Raw genomic sequence first — 17,325 nt, 5'->3', positions numbered from 1 at the left:
AATCCTTCATTACATCAGAATTGAGGCTGAATTTTGTTCATTAGTTCGAGTGCGTCAAAGTGTTGAGCCGTAAAACCACCTGCGGGGAAATACAAATTTGTTCATTATATTGGCAAATTCGTAAGATCAGGTATCGTTAGATCGAGTTTCGACTGTAGACATGATGGGCTGGTGCAAAAACACTATTACTTATTTAGCCTGCGCAATACGACTAAACACTTTATTACTTGGTGATTAAATTGTTTACTTAACAGCCTAATTTTTCTTGAATGAAAACGGTGTGTGCCATGTGACTCGAACAAACTTCAAGAAAATGAGGGCAGGTTAACTGCAAGCATTTGGTTTGGAGCTTAATGGAGCATGTGCTATCGCCCGTGTTATGTGAATTCAGAAGCACCACTTCTTTGCTCTGCAGTAAAGCACATCACCCCTTACATATTCCTCCCCTAATGAAACCGGTAATGTTATTGAAACAATACAAGTTATTCCGCAATGCTGACGCTGCTTAAAAGTACGTGAAGAGGAAAAGCACGGGTCCCTCGGATCCATCTGCTGCTCTGCTTTTAGTTGGTACCTGGTTTTTACATGAATCCATACCTCGAGGCACGACGCTGCATCGGGTTATCCAAACAGCATGTTCCGACAGCAGTTCCTAATTATGTACAGTAGTTAAGAACTGTTTTGAAGACATGAATGACATAAAACCAAAACAAGTTAAAACCAGGGCGCTAGGCGCATTCTTGGTGATATGAGCTCGGCTGCAGCCGTGAACAATAAGGGGCCCCTGGAGTTCCGTAAAATTTCTCTGCCCTTGTAAAAAAAGTCAGCACCTTGTGGAAACTAGCCACGTAATCGGTCACATAATCTCTTACGAGTTTAACGTGGCGGTCGATAATTGCTTCCTCCTCGCATTCTCTGGTCTGATAACCTATTATTGTTCTTTATTGGATGCCCCTCAGTGCTCTAATTTTACGCATGCAGTACGGAAAACTAACGCCTCCCTCGGGGAGATACAGTACGTCGCTGATAAGGAGCATTTGCACTAGAGCAATAGCCAAAACCGAATGCAGGGGCAGGACGGGGGGGGGGGGGGGGGGGCAAAAATTGTATTCTGGTTGGTACCACCTCAACGGGCTTCTGTTCAAGATGGTGCTGCTAGAAACACTTTGGAACAGGATACAAGCATGTTCAAAAATACATCTATCATCGTGCCTATTTGCAGCTTGTAGATACTTCTAGCTAAGCAGTCGTCATTCGCTTTAGACGCGTTAAGCTACCATTTTTAATAATTTTACCATTTTAAAGATATCCTTTTCCGCCGATTCTGAGGGCATAATGATTATTTGTGAACGTGTTAACCCGCTCACCCGAAGCTTTGCACGATGAGCAAGTTCGGTTTATTTCACATGCAGACCTATTGCCCGGAAACATGAATGACGATCTCAAACTGCACTCGGAAAATGAACTTCAGGCTTAATAGGGTTCATATAGGCGGCGATTTTGAAAGGCATTTATATCATAGGCATGAACGCAAAACTAGGCACTATAAAAACATCATAAAACACCTCCTAAATTTTAATTCGTGCTCATATATCAAAGTTGGGTGATAACTGAGAAGGTAACCAAATATGCATTTCCCTAAAATCCAGTCTCAAGAATCACCCGGCACAAACATAACTTTTTCTGCGGAGCCAGGAGAATGTTTCGATTACTGAACTATTGTAAAAACCTAAAGAGCCAATTGCAGAGACGTCAGCATATATTTATTCCACAAGAGAGTTGCAGCTCGTCGATGATTCTATTTTAAACCACGTTGGAAGTGAAACTCTGGCAAAACTAATTGCGCGAGAAACTTTAAGACGCGGAAGTGCGGCATGCAAATGTGTGTTCCTAATGATCACGCGTACATGAGGCATGCCATGTAGCAAGGGTGAGAAACACGACGCTGCTGGAGTTTACTCACGCTTTCTAAAGCTTTGGTCAAGCACCGAATTAGTTCAAATTTATACGTTGTAGTTGAAGAAACCCTGCACCACTTACTACTCGGAATGTTTTTGGGGTAAAGTGTATTATCCCAGCAATCTCCTTCCGCGAGAAATATGAAAATCCGTTGACTATCACCGAAACTACGCCCAACGAGAAATCGCGCCTAATGGTGCCCTCTCAACTCAACCGCGGACAACGCCACTAAAGCTGGGCGCTCTCTCCTGGATATGAGTGCGGCTCGCGGTGTTCTCTTCGGCGGCCTTCGATTATCACATTCTGGGGAGTTTTCTCCTTTTCTCAACAACGTGGATGGGTGTAATTCCGGTATGGTGTAAAAAAAGTGCAGGCAGTGCTGCCTGCTCGCAAGCGCGCGCTCAGGCTGGTAGGGCGTTTTGGAAGCAATGAACCTTCGTTGTCGAGTGGTCTCGTTGAAAGAGAAGTGTTGAGTGCGTCACTCAAACTCTGCGCGCTTTCAAAACACAAAAAACGCCAAAACTGTGTGTACAGGTTCCGGAATAGTACAGATACAGGTTGGTGCACACCGCCGACGACGTTAGATAGTCACCGAAATGCGAGAAATATTTCGCGAAGTTGATCAGCGATAGCCAATAGGAGAGGCATGGGCGCAATGACGTCGTTTAGGCCTTGCCAGGGGTGCGTACTGAGCAAATTGGACAGTGCGGTTGGGGTTTCGGCACTTTTCAGGGCGATTTGCGCGATCACCGCTTCACGGGCACGCGTATTATTTGGCTCGGATATTCCTTGCCGCCTAATCTAAACGTCGCGGAGGTTCACTTGCACAGTTGAAAGAGTGTTACAGGATCGGTTTAATTTGGATCGGTTACAGGATCGGTTTAATCGGTTTAAAAGTGAATGTTTTCAGCGAAACGCTTTGATCTGTATATTTTGTAGCTGCTCTGCAACATTGCGTTGATAAAGAAGTACAACCTGTCCTGCTCCAGAAAGTTGTTTGTATCTTATAGAATTAGTTCACTGAAGGCACGGAAGCACGAGAAACCGTGAATACCTCCAAATATTCGCGCACATAATGCAGAACAACAACTTCGATTTAGATCCATTTCGGTGAAGCTCTTTAGGTTACCAGTGACGCCAAATATCTTTGATGCTAATTTGACAATGGGGCCTTATAACCTTTCACAGTTCCTCAAAGCAAAGATGGTTTTTTTAACACACAGAATGTATGTAGTGATCACTTTGCTCGAATCCCATCCTCAACAATGCCGTAGTCTGTTTCAACCAATTACGGCTTGTCCCAATGCCAACAACCTAGGCACTTTGCTCAGGTCACCGAAGAAGCACCTAGGTAGGCTATGAAGAGTGAAGGACTCGATTTTACTCTAATAAAAATACTTCTCTGCAGCGAAACCTTGTTGTAGGAATTTGTAGGACTTCTAATGTTTGCTAAAATGGGGTTTGTCAGAGCTGTCAGTATGATCTAGGCTTGTCGTTTATAAAAACGTTTTTATGGAAAGCCTAAAGGCTGTATCGTTCGCTCCAGTGAAAGCATAAAGCGCTAGACACATGTACGACGGGTGCACGCGATTCGAATGCGACTGATCGTTACGACTTATTGTTAGGACCTGTTTTGGCGGATCCTAACAATGAGTCGTAACGGTCAGTCGCATGCGAATCGCGTGCGCCCGTCGTACATGTGTCTAGCGCTTTAGTGTATTTTGAGTTTTAGACGTTTGTTCATAGTACTTTGTCGGAAAGTGTTCAATTATCCGCAACCGAGAAACAACATGGACTGACGTTATTTCGTCCATTGTGGTGCTGCTTGTAAGCGATGCGCAAGTAAGCACATGACTGACGACTTACTTCTCTTGAAAATCTTCTCTAATCACGCTCTGGAATGCTGCAGTCACGTGAGAGTGTAGGGAGCCAGGAAAGAAAGAGAGAGAAAGAGAGAAAGAGCAGGTGTTAGTCAAGGCTTAGCTATATCTTATGAAGAGTGGGAACCTGCTAACATGCCTCGTGTGTATAGTAACTGGTGAAAGTTGGCAACTTGTCGGTTGATATAACTAGTTACCGGCACACTGATCCACATATTGTAAGGGCCGTCTTTGCTTTGCAAAAAAACATCTGGAGTGTAAATTTTGTGCTCTACTAGTCTAGCATGAAGGGTTGCAAAGTTCATAAACTCATATTTATCAGAAAGGCGCGGCCAATATGCCGGTTATTTGTGGTTCGGAGCTAGGTCGAGAAAGTGACTTTACGCCAGCCAGGTTTTTCTTGTCTTGGCTTCTTGTAACCTGATGCATCGGACACATAGTCCCTAATTACCCAAAGTCAATCAAGGCAGCGATGTTGCACACCTACTTCATTCGAAAATTGAATATTTATAAGGTGCATTTACAGCAGCATAATACCTTCATGCCACACACTGACAGTCAAGAAAGAGAAAGATGAATCCTTGTGCCTTGTTCATGTGCTAAATTTTATATTACGTATACAAAAAAAGTGTAATTAAAAAATACGTAAACTCCGAAGGTTGCCTGCTACTGCTAAAGCATTTCTGCGTCGGTTACGTTTATCAGAATTTCTTTTTCACGACAAAAAACGTATATATAGACAAAATACTACAACGAATAACTGTGATAACGTCGCCAATCATTCATTTCTCCGTGTAGAGGCCGTTACAGGAATGGTGCTTTTTTCATAATTTTTGCGTTTTTTTGTTTCTCCTTGCCTGGTTATTGTTTTGTTTCTGCGATGATGCTGTACGAGACAGATATTTTTGTTCGTAAGGTCCTTTGATTTGTAAATCTGTGTACCTTTCGTTTTTTAATTGCCTTCGATCAGTTCTTCTCAGTCAGTCTAAAATAGCGATTAACCGGATAGTTTTGTCACGTGTACATTTTTGTGCATATGGAGGGAGTAACACGCGGGTGGGCGCTTTTTACGATTTCGTATACGAGTTTCATGTTGTTATAGGGGCTTTTATTCTGCATTTATAATGTTACGGGCGCGTTCGGTATTTTTTATTGTGGGAGTTTATTTTTATTGTTCTTTGATATTCTAAAAATTATTCAGGCCTTAAAAGTACCTTTTGCCTATAACCCCTTTTTGCACTTTTGTAACTGCTATATGTGTTCAACTCGGTATTCATTCTTTTTTTGCCAATGCATGGCGGCACATACTTGGCACTCTGGGGACACTGCTGCGCCTAAAGCAATAAAAACTTGTAGCATTGTTAGTACGATTGTGCTCATCTTAAATATGCGGGTAAAGATTCCGAAACAAAACCAAAGACCGTGATTCAGTGTCGGCTACAGACAGGCGTATTTTGGTCACATTACAGAAAGTTTGTATTTAAACCCTGTAATCGACGTTAACAGCATGTTTTATCAGTGCTTCTTGGACGTGAGGCACAAATTGCGCGTTTACACTAAGACAAAACAGCCTAGGGGGTTATTTTGTTTTGTCTTCCCAACTTCGTGGTGAATAATCCGAAAACTCTTCTCTAATGTAAAAAGCAGACGAGCGGAGGAAGTGTGTAATGCAGTGGAGCTTGTTTGTTCAAACCATTTTAAACCTTTTCTAAGTGTTTATAATGGTGTTTATATATAAGCGCTTATATGCAATCATTGATCACAGTTGCGACTACAGCTAGATGACTCGAACAATTTCTTAAAATTGTATTGAACTACATTGTTATGCGTGCACGAACACCGAAACTGGTATTGAAGCGCAAGCATGAAGCGCAAGCATTGGAAAAATTTAGTCTACATACAGTGAAAAACTGAGATGCACGAAAATTCGCCGTCATCTCAGATAGGTTCTGAACTTTTCACGACTACAAAAAGAGCGACCGCCAGCCCATGGCTTCCTACTAAGTTCTAAATCCGACATTTTTTGCGCGTATTCAAGATGGCTGTGAAGGTTTCCAAGCACGCACGGCGTCAAATGAGCAGGCTGCTGTAGCGGCGCCATGTGGACCGTTTAGGTGAAGGCGAAACAGGGCACGCGGTTTTCCTCCGCTATTTCTACGCATGAAAGAAGTTGATGTCCCGGGACGGAGACGCAACGCCTTTTCCTCCTCCACCGGCTGCTTTGGACCTGTGTCGTTGCTTTGGTGACCTTGTTCGACACCTGTTGTTCTGCCATGAAATGCTTCCAGGCTTGAAGCTGTTCCTCTCTTGTCATGAGGCTGATATGGCGCAGGCTGGTGCAGCGATTGATTGATTGATTGATTGTAGGTTTTAACGCGCCTACGCAACACAGGCAATGCGGTGCGCCGTAGTGCAGGGCTCCGGATTAATTTTTATCACCTGGGGACCTTTAACGTGCGCCAAAATCTCGTACACACGGGCGTTTTTGCTTTTCGCCCCCATCAGTAAAGCGGCCGCCGCGGCCGGCCGGGAATCGAACCCGCGACCTCATGCTCAGCAACGCCAACAGGCTCGTGTAGCTGTGACATCCAAGCGCCAGGCTTTATGCGGCAAGAAAAAATGTCAAGGCTCTTAAACAGTGCAATGCTATTAGAAATTCAGCGACAGCAGAGGCATGGCTGCTTTAATTCCGGAGCTTGATCGACTATTACCATTGAGTCGGCATAGGCGTTGCTTATTAAAACGAGCAACACACGGAAAGAAAATTCTATAACGTCTCGGAGCCCATGACAGCGCATTAACTATGAGCGTTTCGTGAACCTGTCACACAGTATTATTGGGCCCAAGCGAGGACTGCCTTGCAGTCATAGCATAGGTTTTGGACATTCCCGTGCATCTGCAACGCTCCTATTTTGCATTGGTGTATCTACTTGCACACTGTCGGTTTTTCAAGTTCCCTGATCCTGCCAGCACTTCATAGAAAAGGCAGCTTTTTTTCGGAGCATGGTATTAAATACGCATGGTAATAAATACGCCGAGCATGACCAGTAAATTCTGTTAATATAACCTTGCACATAAGTGCTTTCGTAGTCATGGGGTTTCTTTCGTAGTTGTTTCGAAACCTCACATCTGGCTAGTCCTCTGGAAAATAAGCTTATCCATGTGTGAGGTGAATTACATGGGCTTTAAGACACTTTAACACACCCTTTGTTTGTGTGACAAAAGTATCAAGCAACTTTCTCCCAAAAATCGTTTGTGCTAGCAATCCGTCACACGGGCGCCTATCTCAAATCACTGGCACATCGCCCCGCGGAAGATGTTTTAATGCCCATGCACGTTCTTTGCTCTACCCGCCATGCACCTGTTTGTTTTCGTTTTTACGCCTTTCGCGATACATTTGTTTTCTTGACGCCACTGACATTGCATATGCTTCTTTTTCGCCTTGAGCAAACCACAGAATTTTTCGACGAAAGACTGTAAATAAGCTGCATTTGTACGGAGCACGGAGGACGTACGCACAACCGCGTAGTGTCCCACTGACTGCTGTCGGTTTCAAGTAACCCCATACCGACTGTGCCCATGCCAGGATGATACTGCCGCATCGCGGACAAAACTGCAAATGCGTGGAAGCACGTTCATAAGACAAATGGATCGCGAGGACCCGTCAAAACTCTCCACTGGAAAAAAATCAATAATTGTATTGAAAGTAAGCAACTGACAGAATTCCATACAGCTTTTCCCCTATCGCCGCGCTGTGTAGTCCAGCGACCACACAGCATTAATGCATGCATTACGTGCGTAAACCGCTGTTTACGCTTAATTTTCCGTTAATGCAGCGCTGCCAAACGCGGTTGTTCATTCAACTACTCCCCAATGACTTTGTGGAAGAAAATAAACAACGGACGTCGAAGTCGTAAATGTTTTGCAGCACAAAATTTCACAGTGGAAAACTATCCACAGATGCCGAATTTTCGTAGTAAGGGGGGATATGTTGTCTATGTCTTGTTGAAGAAACTAACTACAATTCGCGCAATGACATGGAAGTCCAATTTTGCATTCCTTTTTCAACGGTGACATCACGCTTCCTGGTACGGGAGATTCTTATAATTAAATTTTTTGGAGAAATGTCAGGTGTTATGAAAGCGGTGGCGGGCTTGAGGATTTGATAAATGTTAGCGCTTTCATCTAATTTGGACGGTGCCAAAACACTGATTTTATCAATTGACGCTTTGCAATCTATCTTTTGTCCAAATTTCCTGCCATTGAAACAAGCAGTCGGTACTGACAGCACGCTGTGGGCGGGGGTACCGGAGTCTTACCAGTCATGCACCAAACATGTAGCGGTACAAATTCCTAAAAAAAATTATTTCGAATACGAAATCCAAAGTTTACCGGTATTGTATTTAAGGAATCTATGATGAACTATAGCGCCTAATTGCTACAAAAGAGGAGGAGACCCATCGAAATCGTCTCACCAAAAACTAACTTGTTACAAAAATGGAATGTCAAACAGAAATTTTAATTTTCAGAATCAAATGCTTACGTGCTATTTCGACGTATTCGGTTACGACGTGCACGCTAATAAGCAAAATCAACTGGTTACAGAATGGTCTCAGAGTGTTTTATGCATTCAAGCTTCGCTTTTGTCGAAGAAAACGTAATGTCAGCACCAAATATCCATTTACAGGTTGCTCGATGTAATGCGCAGCCACGTTCCGCGTTTTCTTCACTGTCGCCGTGAGCTGTGAGCTGTGCTTGTTCATGCTTTCCAATGAGGCGACAATTTCGCCGGCCCGTGCATCTCATAGCCGGCATACACGTGCCCGAAGCGCAAGGTTCAGCCATGTGCCATTAAAGGGCGATGTTCCGCAGCGATTCGGCGCTTCTCTTGTTACCGGCATAGGCAGGAGCATTGGAGTGCGCAGCCGGGTGTTAGTTAATGTCAAGTTTGCCTCGGTGTTCTCAATGATTAGGTGTTAGGCGTTACTAGCCTGCTGAAAGTAAAAACAGGTACACGTGTTGTGTTTCTGGGTGCACTAAATGAACGAGAACACGTGGGAGGCTTTTAATCCGATTCGTTTCGACGAGCTTCCCTCCCAACGGCTTCCGCACGAGCATGTACTGTGGGACACATTGCAAACATTAGTTCGAAGAGACGAGTATATAGTGACCAGTTTGAAGACTGTGGGGTCATGCAAGCGTTGGGGAAATTGAGAAAACCTGGCTGTGACCGAAGGCTTTTTGCCGTGTATTTTTCTAGAATGATGGCACGAGATCCCGGGAGCGGAAGCCGCGCTCCCGCAAGTGCAGCAATTTTATGGGCAGTAAGGGAAATTCTAGTTTTAGGGCTACAATCCCAGCATTTCCCCACCTGTGTTAAACCTAGTGACTGCCAGAGCTTGACAAAGTGCTAACGTCCACGGGTTAGCTTTTATTGCCGAGGGATTCGCTTTAAGCGCACTACTTCTGGCAATAGTTTCACTGCAGCGCAACGACATAGTTTTCGTTTGTTTAAGCCTATAAAAACGCGGAAAAACGCGATCATCCCATTAAGTTGTAAAACTGAGAGCATCTCACTGGAAGCTAGGGAAGAACCTCCAGGCATAATTGTCCTAGGATCCGCGTAAAGGTTTGCACCGCGCTTTTACCCTGAAACTATGTCATTAAGCATTGTGTTCCCGGATGAAGCAACGGTTTTTCCTTGCCATGCGGGGTTAATTTTTGTAAACACATCCTTGTTGCTTACGGGAACGTTTATGAGCGTGACATTACACGCGTTTGCACAGTCGGATAAGGTTATGATCATGGTTCATTTCTCTCATCTTTTTTCACTTTGGTAATATTAGAATACGTCCAGGCTTGCTTTTGATTGAGCACGACACCACTTTCTTTTAACTAAGAATACCAGCGCCGCAGCATATTTAAAGCAGCCGTCCACGCTAGCTCTGCGGCGACATTTAGTGGCAACGGTGTTTCTTGTCGCGAAACTGCATTCAGGAAATACTACGGCATTGAAAATGTGTTTTGTGGAATAAGATTGCACCACGAATCAAAGCTGGGAACATGGAGGGTAACCTGTCGTATACATTACTAATTATGTGGGTAGAGCGTTATTGGCACTCGCTGACATTGTACATGTGACCTACCCTGCAAAGTAACGCCACATGTAAGATGTTGGTAACTCGCATATGTTCTTAACATTTCAAGATTTCCAAAACACTCTAGATTATTGAAGCTTCGAAAATCGCACCTTAGAATGTCGGGCAAATCCACCTATACCTACGCCTTGCCAACCGCTACCGGCTGCACCCCTCCGCTTCCCGCGCATTCCGCTGATGAGTTCAGTTGCTACTTGCGGCGCTGTACCCTGAAGCGACAGTGGTGTTTTAAAACTCCCGCCGCGTATATATCCTATAAATATAGCTAATTCTATTGGCGATGAGATGTTTTAGTGGCGCCCCGTGGCTCTGACGTCGGCTTAAGGACTCGCGCCGCTGTCGTCTGCTACACCCGCGCCGCTGCTAAACTCCCGCCGCTGTCGTCCGCTTGTGAGGGGCAGCAGTGCCCGTGCTAGAAATCGCCCGCTTCGATCCTTTAGTGCAATAAAAAAGTGTTTCCAGCAATTTATTGTTTTGCCATTTTCTGATTTCGCCGAATAATTTCAAGCTGTATCCCGCTCAAGTTTCCAACACACGAGGAGCGAGAGAACAACATCCCTGAAGCATCGCTCAGACGGTGGTGTGCGAATCGTCCTTTCTAGCTTATTTCTGAGGCTCAGTGCTCACACATCCTCGATAAGTATTAAATACGTAGGCTCCCCTAAAGTGTTTTTGAGATTGTCTTATGATACAATGTTACAAGCATAGGGTCACACACGAGCATTGCACAGCAGGAAATAAAACGGCTGTCTTCTATTTCTTTTGTTGGCTTGTATTGAATAATTGGTTTTTCTGTGCCCAACGCAGTGATTTTTCTGAACTGTTACAAACGTCTTATTAGCAGTTTTGGGATGTTTGGTAGGCTCCCTAATTTCGTGTCGATATTTTATTCGGACTGTAAGGCATAACCTACCTTCTTCAGAAATTGGGTTTGTTATGACCGCGTGCAAGAAGGTGCATATCCGCAGTGTACGTTGTTTATTCACGTGTAAATGCAATGAGAATTTCATACTAACCCACCGCGATCGCGCCCGAGACAACGTTGTCAATTAGTCGAAGGCGGCTTTTGCGCCCCGAATCTCTATTGTAACCATCGCTATCGTACGGAACTGAATCTCGACCTGAATAGTTAAATGATTTCGGTTTTGAGGGCTTGATATACGCGCTAACGAATGCCATAGATTATATGCGTGCCGGCTTTCAGTATAACAAGAATTGAATCCGATTAATATGTCCAAGCAGCATTTTATTGTTCTCCAGCCCCTTCAGGCGTAAAGAAGAAATCCTAGCCTACCCGGGGTAACATTCCTTGAATTGAAGAAAATTACTCGTACTCTCTTGTCCTGGACTGAGAAGGCCACCCACTTAACCAGCTCGATTTTACCGTTAAATAATGTTTTGTCCTCCCACCCCCCTCTTGAGCGTAGTTTTACTATAACGTATATCTGAATATTAAGAAGGTATGGGTGGGGGAAATGTGCCGAAATATCCCTCCAGGTCCGAAGTAGTGTCACTGTATTTTTACCATGGACGTGACTCGTTTTGCTCATCAAGACTCCATACTGGTTAGAAGCCTGGTATAAAACGAACACGCGCCTATACACACCTTACATTATTTCGAACTCAACCTACACTTTTTGCGCCTCATAGTGGATGTCGGCATACTTGCATGCCGTGACAACATGGAGCGATATGATACAATTCTTTCCGGAGTTTAGCAAGGTTTTAAAAACTGTCCTACCTTGCATACGATTACCGGGAATTGTGATGCCTGCTGCCAAAGCCGACAGTGCCGTAGGTGTCGCTGTTGTCGGTTATTAGACTCTGGACCTACGCTTTGGTCGAAAGATTACTCGATACAGAAGGTGACGCCTAGCTTCGACTCCGCGCGCTCGGCACAGGGCCGGCTTCGCAGGAATGTGGCGACACCAGCAATGTTTCTTCCGGAACGGTATAAAAAAACGATACTTTAAATGACGCTTTCAGCTTGTGTGTGCGATTTTGTCTCTTATTATGATAAAAAGTTGCGCATACGCAGAATCTGCTGCGGACAAGCATCAAAAGTCAACTGCGTGCAAAGAAACAGCGGTGAGAGCGAGCGCCAGTGAAGCAGACGACAAATGCGAGAGTCCCTAAGCCGACGGCACGGAGACGCTCTTCGCAGCGCCGCCCGTGGTCGCGCTCACCGCCAACACCTCTTAACGAGAAATGGTGATGGTGTGATTTACTTTTGGCGCGGAGGACAACCCAACAAATTCTCTACAAGCTTCACCTGAAAACCCACCTCAAGGAGAAAATTTCTTTAATATACGGTTCATTATGCGCGCTGTGTTCTAAGTTTCCTTGGTCACTTCCCTGTTTGCTTACCCCAAGGTTTAAACTCACATTTCATGCAGTGAACCACTCTCTCGGGTTCAGGTCACCCGCAATATTTCAGGGAACATTGCTAATCAGTGGAGTTGAGGCGCCGACAATTTTCCTCTTGCCGTTGAAATCAATTTATCGATTCTTAAAAAGCTTTGTTAGAATATGGTTAGATGTGTACTTGAAACAACGTTTTCTAACGTCTACCGCGAATACTTCCAGAAATCATGTATATCAAGCATTTCCGACACCCACCTTTAAAATTGTGTACAATAAATTCGACTTATACTGAAGTAAGCGCCAGTTTAAAAATATGTAACTGGATGTGCAACCTAGGACCACACTCCAACTTTCCTGGAAAGGCCGCTACGTTGCCCTCCCGATTTTATTTCCTCAGCCCAAGCCGATGAGGCCTACAAGGCAGCGGGTGCTGCGTTTTGGAATCTTTTTCGTGCATACAATGCCGGCCCAGAATGCGCAAAATATCGGAAAAGGGGTAAAAGGGTAAATGAGATAAACAACGCCCCGAAGACTTAATAGGGCCAAGTTGACCAATTGGCAGCACCTCTCAGCAATGTCAACTCAAAGACAACACTTTCCGTCGGGGTAGGCCCACAAGATAGGCTTTTAAGAATGGAGTATTGAGGCAGATCGGACGGAGGCCGAGCCTTGTGACGGAGCGTCAAGTGGGGTATAGTCAAAACGAATATCGACCGTTGCAGAGGGAGCACTGGCAAAGTGTCAACTAAGACTGCGACAGTGAATGTGGGTACGGCACTGGATCCTTGTGCGCTATGATCGATTCTGCAGGAAGTGGGGTAACTAGTTTGGTGGATTGTTACAAGGAGTGTTTGGTGTATAAAGACGACAAAAATGCACCAGAAACTTCGGAGTAAAATCCACGATGACAGTGAAGGGTAAAACGGCGGAATGCAAGTATGATATATATATTATGTAAAAGGGTTGACTAATCTACGGCAGTAATTTCGGAATTCCTGTGAATGAAGTGAGCAGACGTGCGTGAATGCGTGTTGGCGATCACCAGGTCCAGGAAGAGGAGGAAATGCAGCGTCTTTAGACGTAGCTATGACGCGCCTTGTCTTCTTGCAGCCTATAACGTGTGTGTTCCTTTCCAGCCTGCGCATACTACTTACTCGGTGATTTAGACCCCTTCTGATCAGCGGTGATATATATGGCCAATGTAGAGGTAGCAGCTCCAGAATGATATCCACGATGACGCCGTCAAATCCCCTATGTTTGTAACAGCATAAAAGAGACACGAACACCCACCAAATACTTTATGAAAAGGACTTTTCGGAGCAACAAGCCGGTACAGCCGGTGCATCAGGAAGCATTGCCACAACAATTAAACTCTATCAGAACCCATTGATCTTCTACGCGCTGACCAGAGTTTGGAATATCCAGAAAGAACGCTACATCCTGACGATTGATTATCACGGAAGCAATTGAACAGCGAGCAGGCATGGGAGCGCAGCTGATTTTAGTCGTTAGCCAAGCACGCCAACTCCCTCTCTCTTGCATGCCTGCCCCACGGATATCTTCCTCCTTATTTTCAGCGGCCTCTTTAACAAATTCCTGGAGGGGCTTTTGGAATCGAATAAATGCCTGCATGTCGCTGTTCTGAACCGTGCTCTTGCTCTCGCAGTTTTTCTTCGTTCATTCTCACTCATACGCGTCTCTACCTATTCTAGTCTTTGGTCAATTATACGGAAAACGCGCAGTCTCTAATACTCTTCCTGAACCTAAGCAAACGCCAAAAAACAACGCCAAAAGAACCGCCAAAAAACGACATTTTCATTCATCCCGCCCTGCGATAACAGTCCAATGATAATCACTTTTTTGCGCTCCCAGTTAAGCAGGACGTGATGCAACGTATTGAAAAAGTCTTGCGACATCGAAAAAAGATGCAAATAGTGGACCCTTACGCATCCTCAAAGTTTCTTACAACCGGTAGCGTGACGTGCACATTGAGCCATAGTGCAACACCACACTTTTTTAGTATTTCCTTCTGAGTCCTCCTATTCGGCCGTGTCTTTACGTAACCGGCTTCGGCGTTGCTGGGATCGATAAATTATATGCAGGCTTTAAGGAAAGCGCAGAAAATTCATGTCGCTTGCAAGCCCTATCTTGGCAGGGGAAACGGTAAACAGTTTCGGGCAGAGTGACAAGACCACGCTTTTTCCTTATCATATAAAAGATTACCTTTAACGCGCCTAAAAAATGAGCCCCCAATCCACAGAAGACATTGAGCGTCAAAAAATCTGGCCACAACTCCCCTAAATTACCCAACTAGAATACACAAATACCCCCAGAATTTCAAATTAACACTAGCTGCTGTTAAGCTGAACAAGACACCTTGGGAGATGATTATGTCCAACCCAATTCCTGCGAATTTTGTGCCTTTAAGGAGTTTAGGCGAATGAAGTGAGCATTGCATTACCATAGCTGGCGCATGGGACCATCATTAGCGCTTACGCTCGTAGCATATGAACACCGGCAGTGTTTTTAGGATCAGACGAGGAAGCTAAACTGCAAGACCTGTCGCGAGTTGTTCACTAGAGTTTTAATACTAATACTAGAGTTTTAATTTGAATTCCTTTCACTTACACAAAGTTAGTTGGAATACTCATTATATTTGGCCCGGCCCTATTTTTTCAAAAGTAACCTCTCTGCCTCAGAATTAAACATCAACTAAACTGGCACGGAGGGCAGGACTTTTGAAATACCGAACTGTGTTGTTTCCTGAGTACATGCGCTTTGCCGGTTAGAAAGTGCTCTCTCGGCATAATGACTCGGGTTTTGAATTTTCATCACAAGGTGCTTTAGGACGGCAACTTGCGCATGCTGGGACGGTGTATGTTGCTTGACAACTAACTATAAAACCTGCTTGAAGTCACAATGGTAAATAAACCACCCATTATGTCCTGGCCACTTAGTACAACTGTCTTAAATCCAATCCAAATCCATGGTTCATAGAGTCTTTTAAGGGCGGTGGTCTGGGAGACAAGACTTACTTGGCTACAAGGTAGATACCGACGCATTGTGTAGGAGCTGCAAAGTTCTCTGAATGTTGTAATATGTTTGCAAGTGTTTTAATGGACAACTTTTCAAGCAGAAGCTGCCATTGCAATTTGGATTAAACATTATCTGGACGCTGAAAGATCCCATAAAGCATGTCAATAATAAACTAGGTCTTCGGAATGCCTAACCATCATTCCCATGCTTCCATTTTTTTGCGCAATAGCCCCATTATCAAGCTCAAGAATGGTGCCGCAGACAAAGAATATATTTTGTCGTGTGACTCAAGGGATACCATCCGCTCGTAAAATAAGGCTGAAAACTTACGCCTCATTATAAAAACTGCCATTCATGAAAATTGCTATTAAAGGGAGCGTGAAATAAATTGCTTTTTGTGCGGCCAGCACGAGGATTACGGGTAATCGACGCCTGCAGTAGAAAAAAAGTAATTCTGAAAATTTCATTACGCTGTTCCAAGTACACACATTCGCAAAAATATCGGCTTCCGGAAATTGGAACTGAATGCTCTGCACAAAATTGCGAATTTCAAGAGCGCAGACAGTGCAAAGGATTCTGCGCAAACGCAACAGAAAAGTTTGAAAATAAAAAGCGAAAATTAGCCTTTAAACACAGGAAATAAATTCGAAATTGTGCACGAAAAAGGACTATTTCGCTCTTTTTTCTCTAGAGAGCTTAGACAGGTTAAAAAAAATTGTTAGACTGGAAATAATTTATAAAAAGGGTGGCTTACCACATCAGGTAGACTGTGACGGCCACAAATATCACGAAAGCAGAGCCCACCGAGATCATGGCGTACATCCAGAAGCTGTATTCGTTGTCGTCTGCAAAAGAAAAGAAGAAAACCTAATAAGTGGACACATTCCTTTCAAGTACAAAACTTAAAAACCGCTGACAACCGCATAACGAAAGAGCCCACGAGACACTACCGTTTATGTTCAAGTACATTTATCTGTTTTCCGTGACATTGAAAATTTAGTAAAGGTGTTTTAGTCCACCTTTATATTCACGTGTTTCCGAATTGCGTCCTTCAGTTATACGGCCCTATGCATTTGAAATTTCCCTTTGTGCCTATTTATAGATAAATTTGCGAACATATTATTAGTTACAACATGTAAATTTCTGGTTTCAATTAAAACTGTCATTCTCTTTCTCTGCAATAAAATTACAATTTTTAAACTAGCTTATTTTTATTGCTAAAAGCACACAAATAAATTAACAGCACGCGTTTACTCCAAACAGCAATAAATGACGATTTGTAGTGCTGCGTCTATGCGCTTGCAAATATTTTCACCAGAAAGCAGCGCTCGTTCAAAGGAAATATTGTCAAGATTATCTGCTTCGTCTAAAAATACGAAGCAAGGTCATGAAGCAATATTCAAAAGTATTATTTAAGGCAAAAAAGCGTAGGTAGCCGACCCCGTCTCCACTCGCTCGACCGCACGTAAGGGTTTGTTTTGAAAAAAAAAGTCAGTCGGACAAGAAGACTCGTTCATTTGGGGCTGACTATAGAAGTATCGGTTAATTGAGGAGTGTACCTGTTTGCTTTATTTCCCAAATGCGGAAGAAACTCAATACTTCGTTATAGTTTGATTTCGTCTATTTTAGATGTTCTCGAAAAGTTGATACTATTAACTGGTTGAAATTTCAGATGCAGTTTGCTTAGAAGGCAAATATCTGAAACTTCACCAAGAAAGGGGGTACTAAGTTTTACAGGCCACTGTCGCATACAGCGACATTTTCTTTCGCTCATGCGCACCCGGCAGCTTCTCCCAACATTAAGGCCTGCCCCACATGATCCCTGTTATTCTGTGCTGGCGAGACAGAGAGAAACATCTATTCGTGAGGAGCACTCGTTCACATCAGCCGATTACAGGTCGTCACCACGGAATGGTAAATTGAACTGT

General features: G+C 44.0%; 1 protein-coding gene across 5 annotated transcripts in view; it reads right to left on the bottom strand.

The window, feature by feature from the left end:
* LOC144179371 (thrombospondin type-1 domain-containing protein 7A-like) overlaps window positions 1–17,325 on the bottom strand; it is a 579,123-nt gene that overhangs the window by 12,405 nt on the left and 549,393 nt on the right. The window contains exons 28-29 of one of the 5 annotated variants that reach the window (XM_077707701.1): window positions 16,152–16,242; window positions 3,826–3,862 (exon numbers count right to left, since the gene is read on the bottom strand). The exons of 3 other annotated variants lie outside the window; for them this stretch is intronic. In XM_077707701.1, the coding sequence (XP_077563827.1) occupies window positions 3,844–3,862; window positions 16,152–16,242 (110 nt within the window). In that variant the 3' untranslated portion in view covers window positions 3,826–3,843. The remainder of the gene's footprint in view (window positions 1–3,825; window positions 3,863–16,151; window positions 16,243–17,325) is intronic. One more of the 5 variants, XM_077707699.1, reaches the window with a different exon arrangement.

The sequence above is a fragment of the Haemaphysalis longicornis genome, unplaced genomic scaffold (genome assembly GCF_048455015.1).
Source record: "Haemaphysalis longicornis isolate Haplotype H1 unplaced genomic scaffold, Haemaphysalis longicornis Haplotype H1 scaffold_4, whole genome shotgun sequence".
Classification (NCBI taxonomy): domain Eukaryota; kingdom Metazoa; phylum Arthropoda; class Arachnida; order Ixodida; family Ixodidae; genus Haemaphysalis; species Haemaphysalis longicornis.
The sequence above is the reverse complement of the archived record's forward strand: the minus strand, read 5'-3'. Positions and strand labels throughout refer to the sequence as shown.